Below are 19604 nucleotides of genomic sequence, written 5' to 3'. Positions count from 1 at the left end.
AGAAACAGCAGGCACAGGCTCTGCACACACAGAGAAAGTCTCCCAAAATAAGCACCCTCCTGGCAGGACAGCGAAAGAGAACAGTCCCCATATGCTGATTTCCTTCTCAGCATCCCATGGAAATCATGCCTGGTTAAAACCCCCTGAAGGCCAAGGAACCAGTTCCAAGATCACCGCAAGATGTCATAGGAAAGTACCGGACTTGCTGCTGAGAGCCCAGGCCCAGAATTTAAGATGTAGTGACAGAAGGAACTCATGTGGAATCTTTCTGTTCTGAAACTGTTTTCTGATTCTCTTGAAAAGGCAAAACTGGTCACTGGGTTCAGCTCTTGAGTTCTGATCCTTTAGCTCCTTGTCCAGGCAGGAACACGAAGGAATATCCCTCTGATCCCTTAGTGACTTCTTCTGCCAGGTGCTGTAACTAACCAGTCCTCAGAAGAACAAAAGGTGACTTGAACATTGATAAATCAAGAAGGCAGCCACTTCCCAAACTCACTTGAATACATCCATGTTTTATTTGCTTAAATAAAGGTAGAATCTTGGTTTTACAATTCCAGTTCTGTAGCAATAGCAACAACCGCAGCAGCACGAGTGAACACAGGGGAAGGGATGGCTGTTGGCACTGAACTTGCAACAGAATTCAAAATCTCGTTCCTTTGGGAATTGTGCGTTTCGTTTAAAATAAATTAAACAATTGAAATATATTATACTCTACCTTTAAAAAAAAACCACGTAAGCCTAATATAATAGGGGAGGTTTTAATATAAAACAAGTCAATGATCCAATGCCTGCTAGAAATAAAAGGTGCTGTGTAACACGTGCACAATGAGGCTCTTGAGCTTTAGCTACCAGCATTGACATGCACAGGGTGCTGCAAACAGCTGCACATGTGCCTCCTGCACTGGGGCATGCTGAATCTCTGCCCTCTTCCATAGGAGGTGCCAGTCCTCACACAGACCCCAGGAGATCCATGGGGCAGTGGCAGTTTCATGTGCAGGGAGCTCCCTCAGCAGCCCCCTGGCAGGGCCAGCCAGCACATGGGGGCTTGAGTCTGTTCTGACCCTGAGCCCCTCTGCAAACCAGCTCCAGGGAATGAGGCTGTTCAGGGATGGAAACTGCAACCACAGGTCACAGAGCTTGGGATCTTGAAGGAAATATCAAGCAGTGCTAATGAAGAAAAAGCTAGAGGCCTCAGGAGGTCAGACACAGTTAAATAAACAGTAACAATAACATCCTGTAAAAATCTCTTTCACCTACAGAGGCAGAACCTTCTCCTAAAGGGACATGTTTTTCCAGAGACTGCAAGAGCTGCCTCGGTAGCATTCACTTCCCATGAATACAATTGCTCAGGCCTGTTAGGAATTGGATCCCCCTAAAGCATTAATACTCCAGTCCCTTCCACACATGGTTGCCTTGCAGATTAGAGCAAGATCCCCCTGGGTTACCCATAGGAATAGGGGAATGCTCACACTCTGCATGCTCAGAGACTGTGCCATGATGGGGACAAGCTGCCAGCACAGGGCAGAGACTGCCCTGCTCTAAAGCACAGTTTAAGGGAGGGTTGCTTGATTTGAGCTACAAAATTTACCATCCAGCAGCTGATCACAGTGGGAATCACAGCCAGCAGCCAGAGGATACGTGCTCAGGGCAGGCTCCTACGTGCCTGTGGGCAGTCACAGCTTTGGCCAAATGCTTGCATGGGAGGTTACAGGGCACAAGGTTTGAAAGGCAAAGACAGCAGTCAGCAAGCTCATCTCTGCTACACGGCCAGCCTGGGACTAACACCTAGCAGAGGGCAGGAGATGGGAGCAAAGCCTGGCATCCCTTCCAGAAGGTTCCTTGGTCCCCTCATGCTCATTTTTCAGCCACCTTGAACAGATGAAGTGGTGCAGCTTTCTCCCCACTGGACTGAACACAGCAGTCAGTTAACCAAGCAGACACTTGACCAGTCTGTCATAGGAATTACAGATAAAACATCCTGGATTTCCCACGAGGGATCAAGGGCCAGGATGATGGTGTGAGCTAACTGTGCCCAGCAGCACTGTGCCTGACACAACAGGGGAATGGCCCCATGCTGCAGCATTCAGATGGGAACATCCATGCTACAGCAACTGAAGGCATGGATTGCCAGCCAGAGAGGCACAGTGGTCACTGGTGCCAGACAGTGAGTGGGTTTAACAGCTGACCATGCATGAGTCCCCCAGCCACCTGCACACCCAGGAGGCAGCCCACCTGCCATCTGGTCTGCTAGAGCACATCACCTGAACACAGTGATTACTTGTGACAGAAACCAGCTGAAGTGTCACACTCCAGATCTCCTGAGCAGCCCTTTGAGATGACCCAGCAAGCATCCACATCAGTGTTTTTCACCCAGGGCTTCAGGCTGAGCTTCCATAAGAGACAAGGAAACATGATTAAACAACAAGTAGACAGTCTCTCCAAAAAAAATAACACTCACACAAGACAAAGTAAGAGGTGAGGAAAAACAGCCAGAAATAGGCAGCTATGAAGTAACAATGTTGTCACATTCAAACACAAGCCCAACTCTCCTTCATATGTTGCTTCAGGTCAGAGCTCTAACAATCCTCATCACAATTCAGCCTCAGGACATAATGCACTTATCCCAAACAACAGACACACACCCCAGCCACTCCAGTATTTGGCTTTCTCACAGTTACATGGGCCAGAGTCTTTACGACAGGTTTTGTTCATTATGCTGAGCGGGATTTCCTTTGGCAGTATGGTCATGAGTGGGTCTAATATTTTTTTTTAGTTCAGGACTAAAATACTTCAGTGTCTAGGATGCTCTCAGCTTTGCTCTGCAGGCGGTTCTTGGTACAGAACAAATACCTGTTGTCTTTAGGGAATTTAAAGGACTTTACCTCAGCCCTTTAAACCTGCTAAAACAGGCAGAGATGGAAGCAAGACTACACTCACATGCTCTGTTAGCAGCTCCCTCCTGCAGATACATGCTCTGTGCCTGAAAACTCCAGGCAGGATTCAGATGGTGAGGCTGCAGCTCCCCAGTGAGCAAACCACCTCTTGTCCTTGTGACCACTCTCCTCAGAGTGCCACAGGGCTGCTCAGGTGTGTTCCAATCCAGCTGCTGGCTCCAGCACCGCTCCCAAAGCAGCAGCCACTCTCAACAACAGGAAGAGCCTGATTTGGAGCTGGAGTTCAGGTCAATGGTGTGGCCCAGCATGCAGTGCTCCAGCTGCTCCTCCACTGCCAGCACCTGTCGCACAGCTTCCTCAAAGGCCACCGTTACATTGGTGTCATCCTTGGCACTAGTCTCCAGGTACGGATAGTTACCATTTTCCATGCACCAGGCCCGGGCCTCCTCTGTGCTCACCTGTCTCTCCAGTTTGTCTATCTTGTTGCCCAGGACTACAAACGGGAAGTGTTCAGGGTCCTTCACATCAGCATAATAGATAAACTCCTTCTGCCAGTTACTGAGGTTCTCAAAGCTCTGCCGGTCATCCACGCTGAAGGTCAGCAGGCAGCAGTCTGCTCCCCGGTAAAAGGGCGTCCGCAGGCTCTTGAACCTCTCCTGTCCTGCAGTGTCCCAAATCTGGAGGGTCACAAAACGCCCGTCCACCTCCAGGTCCCGGTTCAGGAACTCCACCCCGATTGTGTGGAACGCCTGAGAGTCAAACTTGTTGGTGACGTACCGATTCATCAGGGAGCTCTTCCCAACTCCACCATCTCCGAGGAGAATGACCTTTAGGAGCAAGGACTTCCCACTCATTGCAGCAGGACCGAGGGGCAGGGTACCCAGGCAATCTGCGGGGTTCAGAAAGAGTACAAAACAGCCACATGACTTGTGGGCTCTGCATAAAGACACACAGAGAACAGAATATAGTATTTGCATCCCCATTTCGGAAGTTTGGTATAAAGGAGGTGATGTCTCTTTTTAGAGAGATCTTATTATCCTAATCTTTCTTATTAGAGAGCTTAGAGCTGGGAACTGGACAAACTTTCAGGCACTCAAGTCCTCCATCAGGTCCAAAATGAATGCAGCACATGACTCCTTTAAGTGTGAATCCTTTAAGTGAAAAGTAAAAACAACTGTTGTGACTTTAGCGTCAATTACACTACTTTTGCTGAAAACTCTGTATCAGAAAGCTTGTCCAGTGTTTCCAAACACATCATCACTACATAAAAAAAATCTCTCCGGGCCTGCATCCTGTGAGGCTGTCACAGAAACAGCAAAATCACCAGGGGTGGCCATCACCAGGCCGTCCTTTCCACATTACCATCACCAGCTAAACAATTTCTTCTCTCTGACTCGCTCTAGTGGAAGGATGTAATAGACATGCAGGTCCAACACCAGTACAAGTAATTTGTCAAGCCAGTTCTTAATCACCCTGAGGATGCTGACTCACCTTGCCAGCAGAGCTGCGCGTGATCTCCATGGCTGGGAAGGGGTTTCCCAGGCACAGGGAACCAGCTGCTGTTTGCTGGCAATGCCTGTCACAGCACAGGTTTGCTCGGGCTCAGCTGCAAGTTCACATTGCAACAACCCAGACACCACAGGTTCCTTAGTCAGCACCCTCAAGGCCAAGTGCCAATGCATCCCCTCCCCTGCCAGGGACACCCTGCAGGCTAAGGTAAAGGGCTGCCATGGAAAGAGAGGTTTGTTTGGCTGTTGTACTGTACCTGCTCCGTCTCCAGGGCTGTCCAGGGAACACCCTCCTCCAGTGTAACAGTCACTAAAAAACAAATATCAGTTATCAAGGTTATCAGAGCTGCCTTCGTTGTCTTTCAGTTTGTGATGCTGATCGAGGCTGGAAGGACAACGGCAGAGCTCAAGGAACTTGCACATGTTGTACTGATGGCTGGAGTAAAACAGCAAGAACAAAGCACTGAGGAGTTTCCCTTGCCCTGAGTGAAATGGAGCAGAGCCCATTTCTGGCCAGGGCAGAGCCAGTACAATGTGCATGTTCTTAGCTGAACCCCAGGTAAGAATACAATAAACTGAAGAAGCTCTGACATGAGAGCACAGGCTGTGCACCCTGTGTCTCCCCTCAATCCAGCGGATGATAACTGTGATCTGCTTGTCTTGCCTACTCACACACGCTGGAAGGTGATTTGAGGATTGCACCTGAATCTACTAACCAGGAAAGTGAGCCAGCTGGTAACTGCCTGGTATGAAAAGACATGGAGCTTGCTTACACCTGCTACCAACATTCCTGGGAAGGGTGGAGATGAGTAGTGCTGCTTAGCAATGACATCTCCAACCCATTGAAGCACAAGTGTGTGGTACTACTTAGATCAGCACTCCCACTCCTTCCAGGCCAAGCCCTGCTTTCTGCCTTAACCTCGGGGGGTCCTGTTCAACCTTGATTCTGCTCTTTTTTGCAGCCCTTTCAAACAGTGCTTACCACAAAGCCAAAAGCAGGAACTTCTGCTTTAAGTGAGTTTCTGCACTTTCTGCACAAAAGGCTCACAAATTTCACTTCCCTGCACAGAAGCACCTCAAACCAAGCACAGCTGTGCTAACCTGATGGGCTATTTGAGGAGCAGTGTGTGCAGTTCCAGTAGTTCTAAAGCAAAGACCAAAATGCAAATGTCAGAAGATACAAACAGGAACTGCAGCACAGGTCCCCACGACCCAAGGCTTTGGGGAAGTCCTGCCCCGTGAGCAGGTGCGCTGTTAAATACCCTTGTTCCTTTCCCAAACCCTCCTGAGGGATGTTTAAAACAGACACTGTCACCAAAGCCCCTCTTAGCACAGGCCATCAACCCCGAGCAGAGTTTCTGCCTTAGAAATGCTCTCTTAGCAAGTGACTCGTTTTAAAAATGGCTAATAGGTTATGTCGGGCTGCTCCAGAGCCTGCAGCCGTGACACAGCCTTGACATCGCTGGCCCCGTTGCGAGCTATTCTGGAGGCTGAACCCCACTGCAGCAGGGCCGACCCGCTCTCACAGGGCACCAGCACCTGTGTGGTGGTGCGGGGTGGGCGGTGCAGGGTGGGCACGCCGGGCCCGACTCCCCCCTGCTCCCCAGGCCCCAGCTCGGCGGAGGCGAGACCCTCCGGCGGGTCCCATCCCGCCCCACGGGAGGTGCCCGTAGCCGAGGAGCGGCACCCGCGAGGGGACCCGTGGCCATGACCAGGGGCCGGGGTGAAGGAGCGGCTCTCCAGCCCCCCCCTCCGCGGGTGCCCAGGCCGGGGGCGGCGGCGCCGGGCCCGCCCTTACCTCGCCCTCACCGCCCTCACCGCCCTCCGGCCGCCGCCGCCGCCGCCCGGCCCGCGGGGCGCAGGTGCCGCTCAGCCCCGCGCCTGCGCCGCGCACGCGCCTCCCGCCGGCAGCCGGGCCCCGCCCCCTGCCGGCAGGCCCCGCCCCCTGCCGGCAGGCCCCGCCCCCGGCAGGCAGCCCCCGCCCCCCGCAGACAGGCCCCGCCCCCTGCAGGCCCCGCCCCGCAGCCCCTCACGGTCGCAGCCCCTCACGGCCGCAGCCCCTCACGGTCATAGCTCTTCGCCGTCCCGCATGTCCGCCCTGTGCCTCCTCAGCCCCCTCATGGTCCCATCGCCTCTCCTCTCACCGTCCCGCATGTCCGCCCTGTGCGTCCTCAGTCTACCGCCAGTACCCTCACGGTCCCGCATGTGCCCCTTGTGCATGTTTAACCATCTCACGGTCCCCCCGCCTCTCCCTTCATGGTGCCCCCGCCTCTCCCCTCACGGTCCCGCATGTCCGCCCTGTGCCTCCTCAGCCCCCTCTCACTCTCCCCTCACAGCCCTATCTGTGCCCCCTTGCTGCCCGCCCTGTGACTCCTCGATATCCCGACCCCTCAGTGTCCCGCTGTGTCCCGAAGCCCTTCTCTGCTCGCCCTGGCACTCCCCAAACATGTCACACATGTCACCCCGCAGCCCCTCACAGTATCCCCCGGCACTCCCCTCACAGTCCCCTCTGTCACTCTACTCATGGTCCCTGTATGTCCCCTGCCTCCGCAGCCCCCTTAACGCCAGTCCCTGTCACTCCCCGATCTCCTGTCTCCTCATAGTCGCACATGTCGCACCGCAGCCCCTCACCGCCCTTCCCTGTCATTCCTCTCACTGTCCTCCCTGTGCCCCCTCACTGCCTGCCCCTGTCACTCCTCTCATAGTCTCCCTGTCCCCACTTTGTCACTTCAGTGACAGCTGCCCGAAGACGCCCCCACCCTCACAATCGCCCACGGGACCAGGAGCGAGAATGTCTTCTAGGAGGTTTCTGGGGAAAAGCAGCTAATATAAACATTACAGAGAGTTGAAGGGGAAAATTTTAGCAAGATCACGCCAGCCTTGCCCAGATGGTGAGAGCAGAGACCAGATGCCCCAAGTGGCTGCAGCGGGGTTTTGGGGAGCAACAGCCACTTGTGTGTTCCCTTGTGGTTGGCATCATCAACTATTCTTCCTACTAGTGCCTGGTGCTCGCCAGGATACACCTTTGAAACTTGGGGACACGTCTCACTGAGGCTGCAACATGCCTTGGACACCTTCTCCAAGGAGGGAAAAGCAGGGACCCCTGGTACGGATATCTGGGGCTTTGGCCATCTGGATCCTCCATCAGCTCCAGGGCTGAGCGGGTACCACAAAAGTGCATCAATTCCCTTCTCCCCCCGGGAAAGCATGAGATGGGAGGAGGATTTAAATTAAGCCTGGGATTATATTAATACTGGCCTCAGTGATCTGTCAGAAGAGATAGGGAACAAGGGAAGCCTAGTGGGCTGAGGAGGGGGTGGGCAGCACAAGAGCCCAAGGTCGAAGCTGTTGGCAGTAGGAGACCAGGGCAGCCCAGGGAAAATGTGGGAGCTCCAGGGTGCATTTGGGGCACCACTGTACACAGCAGCACCAGGGCAGAAGTGCAGGATGCTGCTTGTATCAGCAGCAGACGCAGCCTGCACCACCCACTGGGAGATCCATGTCCAGATTCCCATGCCAGCTCTGTCAGGACTATACATTGCTGGAGTGAACCTCTGAGCAGGGAATATTTGCCCCTGCCAAGTTCCCTTTGCCTGGCAGCCATTCAATCCTGTTATTTGCCAGTATTTATTGATGAGGGATCTGATTTAGCATGTAAGGGGTGAGCCCCGATCCTAAACAAGAAAGAGCCACCACGACAAATCCTGCCAAGGCACAGAGGCATGGTGCTCTGCTGCAGCACTGTGCTATCCTCTGCCTTCCTGCACCACCCCTGTCAGGCCTGGCAGACACCTAATCCTCAGGGGATGCTGCCTGCAGGGTTTAGGGAGGACAGCATGTCCCTGCAGCTCAGCCAAAGACGCCGCATAGCCAGTGACCCCAGCTGACCGTGCTGGTGCTCGAGGGGCCTCTGCGTACTCCAGGGTAATCCATGGGTGCTGGCAGCTGGTGGAGTCGCTTGCCCACCTGAGCAGGGATGTACCTGGTCTGGTTTGGTTCCCAGTGGCTGTACAGTCTGGTTGTCCTGCTGAGCTGGACAACCACCTATTTGACATCTGTGGTGGACACCAGTTACCCACCGAGCTGCTCTAGCACTCCCTTCCTCAGCAGAATAGGGCAAGGAGAAAGTAAGATGGAAAAGAACTTGTGGGTCAAGATAAAGGCAGATCAATAAAACCAAAGCAAAATCTGCATGCAGAAGCTAAGGAAAGCAAAGAATTTATTCTCTACTTCCCATCAGCAGGTGATGTCCAGCTGCTTTCTGGGAAGTAGGGTTTAAGCACTCATAGTGGTTGTTCTGAAAGATGGTTGCCTTCTTATGGCTCTACAGCAATTATATCAGCAGCCTCTTGGGATCTCCTCCTCTAAACAGCTCTCTTCCCTCTCATGTCTCATACATGGGCTTTCTGATTAAAGCTGGGTTCACCATCCCACTGCTTGTTTCCTCCCCTGTTCAGGCAAGAAGAAATAGAGTACACCACATGCATCTGGGGCTCACTCTCGCTCTGACCAGGGCAGGAGGGGACTAACTTATTGGGGTGCCCTTGACAGCCAAGACACTGGCTTATAGGGTGAGGGGGAACAGATATTTCATCAAAGTTCTGGAAGCCAAGAAGGTGGTTTTCTTCACAGCTGGTCTTTTCATATCTGGACAATACATTGCTGCCAAGCTGCCAGAATGACACTGGGACACTCTGGATCACCTTCCTCCACACAGCCTGTGTACAGAACACCCTCTGGATCGTTGGAGACACCACCATTGTCTAGATCACTGTAGATGACCTCCAGCACCACTTAATTCTCTCAGGTGCTGGATGCCTTTACCTGTGCTAGTCCACTTTCCTGAGTAGTTCAAGATACCCTGAACAGATATCTTGCCCTCACACTTGAGAGGAGCTGCCTGCAGAAACTGCAAATTGCTGTGACAAACCCCCAGTTATTAATTAGTAGTTTTAAACAGCCCATGTAAGGGTGAGCAGGGACCTCATGAGCCTGCCCAATAAAGCCACCCACATCCGTCCTGGGTAAGGAGAGGGAGATGTATTCCCTGATCTTCTCCACAAGGCAGCTCCCCCAGCAGTGCAAGGCCATCAGTACCAGGGCAAAGCACAGAGCCATGGTTTGTACTAACATGTTCCCAAAGCCCAGCAAAGTAAAGAGATAAGAAATGCAGTCAACAAACACTGTGACCCAACAGGAGCTGCCTACTTTAGTAACTACTATGGCTAAAGCACACTTAGCACAAGTTAAGGAATGGGCTTATCTGGGCATGACCTTGTGCTGCTGGGAACCCGCTGAGAGTAGCACTGCCCTGGCCCCATGAGCAGGGTGGGACCTTGCCTGTGGGTCCTGGCACCAGGGGGATTTGTCTGGAGATGGGGACGTGGCCCAGGAGCCATCTGCTGGGTGAGCAGTACCAGTGCTGTGGAGGCTGCACTGGGGCAGGGACTCTGCAGGGCACAGGGCTCCTTCAGTGTGAGAGGTTCTACTCCCCTGGCTCAGCTGCATCCCTGCCCAGAGAGGCTACATCACATGTGCAGCTGCTTGGCTCTCACTGCCAGCCCTGGGAGTTAGGGTGAACAACAGGAAGCTGGTGCCAAGGTGAGGACCTCTGATCCAGCTTCGACCCCCTGCCAGCCTGTGGTCACACAATGCTGCCAGCTCATGCCCCGATTAATTCATCACACGTCCCGTGCTGCAGCTGGGGCTTGGGCCTCTTCCTTTGTTCCAGCACCGGTGCATGGCTCTGCAGCTGCTTCTCCAAGGCATGTGCCCAGCAGCAGCTCCAGCCCGTGGCATCTGCTCTGAAACACTTTCCAGCACAGGAATCCTCTGAGCAGTCCTACCACCCCTAGCCTTGGCCACCCCAATTTGCCCTGAGCCTACATCTCTGAACAGGTTGCCAGGTACCCCATCATCTATTTCCTTCCCCAGGAAGGAGCTCCATAGGTGGAGCAAAGCTGGGGAAGACCCTGTGGTTCATCCCCCTCTACTCCACACAGCCCAACTTGCCCTAAAGAAGTGACCTGTGCTGTTTTTGTGAGCTGGTCTAAGGCAGCAGGGAGGGGGACATGCCTGGGCTGCAGAGCTGCCTCCCAGACACAACACTGCAGGCAGGGGCTTGTCCCAGCTTCAGTGCAACCACAGGCGTGGCAGTGACTGAGCCACACACCACTGCACTCACCTCCCTGCCCATCCCCAGCTCTTCCCCAGAACCCCTTGGCTGGGTTTAGGGACATAATAAATGACAAGGTGGCAGAGCAGGTAGCACCATAGGAGGCAGCACCAGACATTGTTCTACCCTGATGTAGGTGCACAGACAGGATGCGCCTTCGGGAGACAGCACAAAGCATCTGTTGCAACATGTTTGTCTGATGCCCATGGCTCCAGAGCTGGTTCCTGTAAAACCACAGGGGAATCAGGCACTGTCTCAGAGCCAGGCAGAAGGGAGTTCAGCCTGTGCTGCCATGGACTCTGCTGTGGGACCCACAGGAAAGGCACATGGCAGCAGGGGCAGAGGAAGAGGACAGGGGGCCACATGGTATCCTGGCTGTCACCTGGCAAAGAAAGTATCTGGACAGAGGGACGGAGAGAAGCTGCTCCTACTGTGGCTCTGGATGTGCCTCTGCCCTGCATGAAGGTAATTCTGGAGGGAGTGGCAAAGGATCATATTCCCAAGCTGACCCCCCAGTTTGTACCCTGCACTCCAGCCACTGCTCATACCCTGCACCATGCTGTGCCCAGCCTGGCTCCAAGTTCCCCGTGGGCAGCAGGAGATTCCCATACAGGTTCATCCAGGTAGGTTTGGGTCTGTGATGCCACAAGACGTCACCAGCACTGGCAGTGGGACACACAGGTTTGGGGACAGCAGTGTCCCAGGAGAGGACAGTGATCTCTGCCCTTTTCAGACGGAGTGAGGTGACGTTTTCTTACCCACCGTGGAAAGGCTTTGATTTTGATTTTCCACCCCTCACATCATGAAGGTGCATGAGCAATCTCAGGTACCCCTGGCAAACTCCTGACCGCTGTGCCATGACTTAGGCATTGGGTGCATCCCTGCTGCCAACACTGCCACGCGTTTGAGCCTCCACCTTATCTTCCCCTCCACTTCCTGGGATGTCATACCCCAGCTGTTGCCTGTGGAGAGGAATAAATCATGGAGAGGAGGCTCTGCATTGGGAACAGGGGAACAAAATGGCTTTTCATGCCATAATCCTTTGTAATAAAACACCAGAAGCAAGAAAGATGATAAACAATGTCTCCTGTGTGAGCCAGCTGCTTCCTAAAATAAAGCGCTCCTCTGCTCCGTCAGCTGCCCCGGCTCGGGTGCAAGTGCGGGCGCTCCGCAGACACCGGAGCCGCGTTCCCGCAAGGGGCATATGTGCCGCAGCTCCGGGCACGGCCCCTCAGGCCCGCGGGAATCTGCAGAATGCAGCCGGGGGTGCCAGAAGTGAGCGCTGAGTTCCGCTGTCAGCAGCGGGCTGGGAGCTCCCCGAGAGCTCGGCATCCCCGGCGGGGGCCAGCAGCGTGTGCCGCCCGGCCGAGGCACGCAGCCAGGCTGCTGCCACCCGCGCCTCGGGCCGGCCACAGCCCCGGCAAATGCAGGGGCGCTCCGTGCGTGCCTTCCCGGCTTTGTTTAGAGCCAGGTGCTGGCCGGAGCCTGGTCCCGAGCAGGAAGCTCTGCGTGCTCCCGGTTCATCGCTACTCATGCTGAGCACTCCTTGGCAAGGGATGAGTAAGCTCCTGCTGGTAAACCTGCCCTCCAGGGCATGATTTCAAGAGCAGGAATAATTTTTGCATTGCTGGAGAAAGTGTTGGGTTGTGCTGAGTGTGTGCAGCTCACAGGCCGGTTTCCCAGCACAGATGTCCAAGGGTTTATGTCTTTGTGGGTGCAAAGGGACAATAGCTTCCCTCCCCATGGCCATGGGTGTTCTTCAGCACAGTGCTCCTCCCCACCAGGAGGAGATGGGGATAGCTTGTCTGTCCATCCTTCCCATGTCACCAAGTGGCCCCATCACACACAACTCCCACACACCATGGTGGCCTACTATAAGCTCCCTTGCAAAAGGGCTGTGGTCATTAGCCCACACAACACTTTCATTTTCCCACTCTTGCTTCTTCTCTTCTGCCTTTCTCTTTTACAGCCACGTGCTTTGCTCTTTAACTATCCCCACGTACAGGTCCCCCCAAATACTCCCGGCAGAGGTTTCCCCTGGCAGCTCATGCTTGCTGCCCCTTGCTTCCCCTCTCAACCTGAGCCACCGTGGGTGGTTTGAGCTCTGTGCTTAGCAATGTGTCTGTGCAGGCAGCAGAGTCCTGGCAGGAAAAGGCCAACCCAAGTGACACAGAGGTGGTGACATGTTTTCCTCAGGGATGCAGGGAACAGGGAGGTGAGGATGGGCAGGATACACTCACTGGGGAGCTGCAGCATTCACCTGTCTGTGCAGCCTGGCTTCACCTTATTCTGTTTGCTCTGAGATTTGGCTCTCAGGTGCCAAATACACACCTGCAAAAGGCTTGCTTGCTTCATCCGCAGTTCAGGTTGAGGCTGGGAATTTCCTGGCATTCAGGAGCTGCCTTAGGCCTTGACCACTGACACCTCTTGGCTCTCACCACTTTCTGCTGCATTCCTGGGGCCTGGAGTGGCAAAGAGAAAACCCCGGCTTCCAGAGTGCAAAAGCCTCCCTTGCCCTGGGTGAGTTGTGCCACAAACCAGCGTGGTGCTGTGGGACATGAGGAAGGTGCCACAGACTGGCAAGGAGCCATGGGGCACAGGGGAGTCCAGTACAGGGCCATGCACAGGCTGACTCAGTCACCTCCTGCCAGAGATGGGGTTACGATCCTCCACATGTGTGTTGGGCCAAATCCTCTCCTGTGTGAGTCAGAGGGGATGGAGCAGTGGCAGGGGCAGACACACATCCCAGCCACAAGCCCTGATCTGAATTCACCTCATGCTGCTGATCACCAGGTATTTGCCCAAGTTCCTCCTGATGGTGACTCAGCCTTCTCCTCCCTCCTCTGCAGTGAGGCCACGGCTCACCATCTCATTGAGCATGGGAGGAAACCACCCAGAAGCAGCAGGACGGGCCCTGGATGGGAGAGGCATGGATTATATTCTCCTGGCATTGCCAAGAGGGGCTGACATGAGTAACTCACCTGCTGCCCAGTGAGAGAAGGGTCACAGAGCCCTGCCAGGAAGGCCCAGCTCCTGGGATGGCATCTTCTGTGCATGGCTGCCTGCTGGGGCAGTTCATGCTGCTCAAGCCACCACATTTCTAGGGGACATCAGTGTGGCAGGTGTCCTGGCCTCCCATACCCCTGGCAGCTGTGGGCCCATGTTTGCCAGAGTGAAAAGGTGAAGCTCTGGGATAGAGAGGGAAAGTGCTGACGTGAAAGGCTTTTTGGTAATGGTTCTCCCCTTACTGGCTCACACTCTGCTGGCAACAAGGACATTTTGGATACTGGTTAGTAAAATAGGTAACTCTTTACCCTCAGCCTTGAGGATAGGGCATTTATTTAGGTGTGCAGATAGAGCACTTAGACAATGTGTTCTGGTACTTCCTTTTGGCAGGGATGTGCTTGGGAAAAGTGCCTAGGCTGCCCTCATTTTAGGTGAACACAGGACACTGACCATAAGACACATGGAGATGTGTTTGCTGGGGAGCTGCTCCCAGCTCCAACTGATGTCCCTGGGTCTGGGCTGGGACTGCAAGCCCCTGGGGTAGTTTCCTTGGGGCACAGACCTGGCTGTGCTAGCACTTAACCCATGTCTAAATCTCTATTGCTACATGCCCAGATTGGCTGCAGTGAAAAAGCAACCCAAACCCAGATGCATCAACCCTTCTATGGCTCTGCAGAATGCATGGGGGTCCCTATGGGCTGCTTCCACAGGCTCTGGGTTAATGCTGGAGCATCGCCAGCTTCTGGCACCAGCCACCCTTCCTCATAGAGCAACCCACAGCCCTGGCCCTGGCTGGCAAACCAGCTGGCTTTATAGGACTGGGGTGCCCAGCCCATCCGGCGGACTCTGCTGCCTGTGTGCACAGCACAGGGTGAGGGGGAAGTTATTGTAAGCACAGCAGCACCAGGGAGGGGACACTCCTGCTGTGGCCTTGCAGATGTCCATGTGACTCAGGGAGAGATAAGTACCCCGGTGCTTTACCCTGGTGCTTTTCCAGGCCTGCAGAGGGGCCCGTTGCAGAATGTAGCAGAGAGAGGCAGCGGGGCGGTGTCAGGAGCAGCCAAGGTGCTCTGGGCAGCCACTGACACCTCCCTGCCCCCAAAAACAGCACTGAGGAGGGGAGATCAGCACTGCCGCTTTGTGTTTCCTTCCCAAAAGCTTCACTTGGTTCGACTCAGCCTCTGGCTCTCAGGATGAGGAAAGGGTTCAGGCTGGCTTTATCCACCTGTCCCTGCTCTATGAGAAAACCACTCCTGAGCAGGGACACATTGCCACCCTGACAAACCACCCTGGCTGTTGGCACTGGGAAAAGATTCCCACCTCCAGGATAGGGTTCTGTCCTGGGGACATCAGGGTGCTGAAGGAGCACAGCCACCCTGGCATGTGCTTCCCAGTGCTCAGCCCAACATAGCAGCAGCCCCAGCTGGGCCTCTGCATTGCTGCCCACTGCCATCACCCCATGGAAAACCCCATCCGCTGCCCTGACAGCGCACAAACACCAAACTCTTACCTGCAGCTTTTTCAGTTCTGCTTTTTAAGGGGTGGAGGCAGTGGCAACCACACAGGCAGTGTTATTTGCAGTCCTTGGCAGGCAGCGTGGGTGGAGGCACGAGGCAGATAGGCACCATGTCCAGACAGGAGCAACAGCCCCGTGTATGTCCCCAGATGACCAGGCTCCTTAGGAACACTGACCAAAACTTAGCTGGCCACTTTTGGTTAGTCTGCCTCCACCTCCTCTATAAGTGGCCTGGTGTGTCCAGTGACCCCACAGGCCAGGTGGAGGACCCGCACTGTGCAGGTGGCCAGCTGCAGGACCTGGGAATCTCCACTTCTGCAAGGCAGGGCTGGGATCAGCCCAGAGAGTACCAAGGGATTTACTGCATTTAAACCCATCCTTACAGGGCTGCAAAAACCACCTTCAGTGAAGGGTAGGGGTGGAGGTTGGCTCAAGGGGAACAAAAGGGCAGTGCCATGCAGCAATGGGAGAACTGCGCTCCAAGAACTGAGTGGGCAGAGCTGGCCTGGTCACACCAGCAGGACCCGGGCCAGCACCTCCAGCCAAGCTGACAAGGCAGCAGCCCAGCTGCACAAGGTTTTAGGCAGGGGACACCAAGTTTTCCAAGGCAGGAGGCTCAGCCTTCACATGGGCAGCAAGACTGAGGTTAGCTTCTGCTTTTAGATGCACCAAGAAACCACAGTGGTGGTGGAGCACAGTGGCCATGATCATGCCAGAAATGCTTCCAGTTCTCCCCCAGGAACTGATCCCCAAGTGAGCACACCAAGCTGGATTCACCCTGCAGGGAACCATCCCACATCACCCTCTCAGCAACCAGCACTGCTGCTGCACCAGGCAGAGACCTCCCCACCCTCCAGGGCAAGCCAAGCTACACCCAGAACCTTTATCAGGGAAGAAGCCACGAGCCATAGGTAGATCATTACAATTTTTTATTTTATAATAAACTTCTCATTTTTCCCCCAAGGAAGACAAAAAACTGTGAGTGAGGCTACAGAACACTGTCAGTGAAGAATATGCAAGACAGACCCAGGCTGGAGGTGAGGCCAGAAAGGTTCCCCACTCCCCCAGGCAGAAGGGGTCCATGCCCAGAAGCCACTGTGGCCCTTGCTCATCTCCCCACTGCATTAGAGCTAGATCAGTGCTGTCACAGGAGGCAGCTGAGCAGCAGAGACATGGCATCGAGTCAGGCTACTGATGGACTGAGAGGACCACGCTTTGTCCCCCCACCTGCCAAAGCTGCCAGCAAAGTGGGACAGTGTGTTAGGTGATACAGCTGTTTTCTATACATGTACGTGATGTAAATTTAAAAAAACCCACATGATTCATTTCAAAGCAAAATAATTAAGTAGTTGCTCTTCCTGCCAGGCGATCTCTCTCTAGGAAGATTTCACACATTCCTTCTCCTGCTCAATAGCTGCAAGAGAATAGAGGCTCATTAATCTCTAGTGATTTTTTTTTTTTTTTTTTTTTGTGGAAGCACAAACTGGAGTAGATTTCAGAGGATTCACTCAGGCCCTGGTGGCCAATTTCGTGGCTTTATCCCAAGCGGGGCGGTTTAACAGGCTAGAAGACGACATGCCACACGTGTGCACGGTAGCAAGTCGGACACCTGTCCGCAGGAAAGCGATGCCCTGAGGGACCAATTTGATTCAACAGCCCTCTCCGAGTGCCCATGCCCGCTGCCCCGGGCTCAACACACCTCTGCCCGTGGCTTTCCCCGGGCCAGAGCCCCGCCGCCTCAAACCGCCCCTCGGCCCCGGCGGTGAGACCGGCCCCCGAAGGCACTGCCTCCTGCCCCGACAGCCCCCGGCCCCGCACTCACTCTCCTTGGAGGGCAGCGTGTTCTTCTCCTCCGTGTTGGTTTTCTTCAGCTTCTTTTTGTCGAATTTCTCCACCTCCGAGAGGTCTGGTTTGTCGCACATTTTGCCTGCGAGACCCCGGCCGCAGTGAGCCGAGGGATGGGGACGGGGAGACAAAGGCGGCCCGGCCCCCCCCGGCCCCCGCCGCGGACAATAGCGCAGGGCGGGGCGCGCCGCCGCCCCGGGCACCGCGCCGCTCCCCGGGCCCGGGCAGCCGTGCGGAGCGGCGCCCCGGTGCCCGCACAGGCCGGGGGAACCCTCCCCGCAGCAGGCAGCCACGTCCCCCCGGGACCCGCCGCGCCCGCAGCCCCCGCCCCGGGGCGCCCCGGCGAGTCCCTCCTCGCTGCAGCGCTATCCGGGGCCCCCCTCGGCGGCGCAGCCCGTACCTGCGGCGCTGTACGGTGCGACGTGCGGTGGATGTGGCGTGCGGTTGCTGCCGGTACCGATAGCGATCCCGCTCCTTGCGCGTCCAGGTGAGTCTGGAGCGCGCGGCGCGCGGGGCGGAGCCTTTTATACCCCGGCCGCCGCCCAGCCCGCGCGCCCATTGGCTGCCCGCCCGCCGGGAAGCGCGCGGCCCGCCAGGGGGCGGCCGTTCCCGCCGTGCCGCGCGACGGGGGCGCGAGCGGGGCCGAGCCTGAGGGAGGGGGACGGGGGAGAGGGAGACGGCGAGTGAGGCGTCACCGGGACGGGGACACGGGCCACACACCGCCTCACAGCACACAGCACACAGCCCCTCACACACAGCTCATGCTGCCCCCACAGTACGGGCGTGGTTCTCGCTGCCACTCCGGTGCGCACACGCTGCTGGGTGCCCGGTGTGAGGGGCAGCAGGCTGGTCGCTATGAGACCAGATGGCTCCAAAGTCACTGTCCCGGCCTCAACCCACCAGAAGGAGGTGACCCACAGCAAGGAGGCAGCTTTGGTCTGTGTGTGCACCCAGGGATGCTCCCACTGCTGAAGCAGAACTTGAATAAAGCAAGCCTTGGGCTAAAGCCTGTACCCTCTTCTCACACCTGTGAGAGATGCTTGGCCACTGCTCAGCTCATCCATTGCCTTTGGCCACAGCACTTCCCGGAGAGATCCGCTAAAGAAGCAGCATGGGCGGACGAGAAGCTGACCACACTCACAGGCTCGTGCTTGGCTGCAGCAAGCCTGGGGAGCAGCCCCAACTGTGCAGATGGGCTGGTGTGCAAGTGGAATAAACACCTTTGGTAGGAAAAAGCCAAGGGGAAGTGCAGGCAGCCTGTCTGATCCCAGCAGGAAGGATAGTGGCAGTCTAAGGGAACACTTGCATGCTGGCCACCAGGATAGAGAGGGGCTAGAGGGCCAGGAGGGTCCTGTAGGTGCTGAAGGAAATGAGGGGAAGGAGAGGAGGCAAAAAGAAAAGCATCCTGACTGCAGCTGAGGCTTGCCAAAACCCTTCTGCAGAAATCTTGGTGCCATGGTGAACAGGAACCTGTTATAGAGCACCAAGGGGTAGCAGCTTGTGCTGCAACAGCTCTCACCTCCTCCTGGCCTGCCAGCCTCTGGGTTTTGCTCAGGGCTTACTGGAGATTTTGCAGAGAAAATCTCCAGCAATCCGGAGGGAACACTTGCTTTGTGTTCTTTAGCAAGACGACTGCCGTCTTGGCAGGAGGGACTGGTGCTATCCAGCGACAGCAGGTCACGGCCGGAGGTGGCCCTTTGCCACGAGCCCTGAGGCACCTTCTTGCTCCAGGCAGAATATGGACTCTGAATTCAAGAAACACCAAGAGTTGGCAAATGCTGAAAAGACAAAGGCCAAGATCTAAGGCCAGGCTGCTCCTCCGAGAGGAATCTGGATGGCAAACAGCCTCCCATTCCTGTGCCTGGGGGAGGAAGGGAGGGAGAGGCTGCAGGCAAAGCTCCAGGCCAGGCTGCTCCCAGAGCAGCTCTGATTTGGCCCCAGCAGGGCCATGTTTGGACAGTGCCACAGAGCCAGGAGCTGCAAAAGCCCAGGCACGGCTGCCTTCACGAGCATCCTTCAAACCCACCCAGCAGAGCCTGCATCACACAGCCCAGCCTCAGCGAGAAAAGGCTCGTCTTCCCTGCACAGCCAGGGAGAACTAAAACATCCATTCGGTTTCAAAATGAACACAGGAAATCCTTTTTGCCTTCATGCAAATAGCCAGACAAGTGTTTTACCATGTGTTTACTCTCTGGCTGTGCTCACCTTCCCCTCAGCTTCCCCCTTTGCTTGCCTGTTCTCCACATGCTTCTCCTTTGTGGATGCTGCAGTCTGACGTAGCTTTTGTCCCTGGCAGGCAGCGAGTGCGAAAGAACCTGATCCCCACCCTGCCTGTGCACATCTCCTCGCCAGCACCAGCTGCACCCAAAAACCTGCTCACCATCCTCCCAGCCCTTCAGCAGACCAGCTGCACCCGCCACTGGCAAGGCTCAGCCCCTGGGCAATGTGTTGCATCTCCTGATGCTGCAGCACTTTGTAACCCCCGGGTCTTTGTCTAGGCACAAAGCCACCACGGCGGCCACGCAGGCAGGGGAAAGGGAGCTCCCCCTTCCTCAAGCCACACAGGCACCACTACACTCGTACAAACCACGGCCAGAGCAGCTTTAAAGCCAACCCTGTGCACTGCCAGCAGGGGAGAGGTGGGGCTGCTGCTGGGGAGC

At 55.5% G+C, this 19604-nt stretch overlaps 2 protein-coding genes across 3 annotated transcripts; both read right to left on the bottom strand.

Moving 5' to 3' along the window:
- Window positions 1-492: 492 nt before the first annotated feature.
- On the bottom strand, window positions 493-14009 carry RAB9B (RAB9B, member RAS oncogene family). 2 transcript variants are annotated; one of them, XM_066333956.1, is made up of 3 exons: window positions 6201-6230; window positions 4660-4712; window positions 493-3783 (listed from the first exon to the last, which is right to left on the bottom strand). In XM_066333956.1, exon 3 carries the CDS (start codon window positions 3746-3748, stop codon window positions 3143-3145), a length of 606 nt encoding a protein of 201 aa, XP_066190053.1. In that variant the 5' UTR covers window positions 3749-3783; window positions 4660-4712; window positions 6201-6230; the 3' UTR covers window positions 493-3142. The 2 variants fall into 2 exon arrangements, with proteins under 2 accessions (XP_066190053.1, XP_066190054.1); XM_066333957.1 differs by lacking the exons at window positions 4660-4712; window positions 6201-6230 and adding an exon at window positions 13351-14009.
- A 2002-nt stretch (window positions 14010-16011) lies between these two features.
- LOC136370510 (thymosin beta-15A homolog) lies at window positions 16012-17513 on the bottom strand. Its single transcript, XM_066333952.1, has 3 exons — window positions 17345-17513; window positions 16922-17026; window positions 16012-16513 (listed from the first exon to the last, which is right to left on the bottom strand). The coding sequence occupies exons 2-3, from the start codon at window positions 17019-17021 to the stop codon at window positions 16476-16478; spliced, it is 138 nt and encodes a 45-aa protein (XP_066190049.1). The 5' UTR covers window positions 17022-17026; window positions 17345-17513; the 3' UTR covers window positions 16012-16475.
- Between the last annotated feature and the right edge of the window lie 2091 nt (window positions 17514-19604).

This window comes from Sylvia atricapilla, chromosome 21 (genome assembly GCF_009819655.1).
Source record: "Sylvia atricapilla isolate bSylAtr1 chromosome 21, bSylAtr1.pri, whole genome shotgun sequence".
Lineage (NCBI taxonomy): Eukaryota > Metazoa > Chordata > Aves > Passeriformes > Sylviidae > Sylvia > Sylvia atricapilla.
The sequence above is the reverse complement of the archived record's forward strand: the minus strand, read 5'-3'. Positions and strand labels throughout refer to the sequence as shown.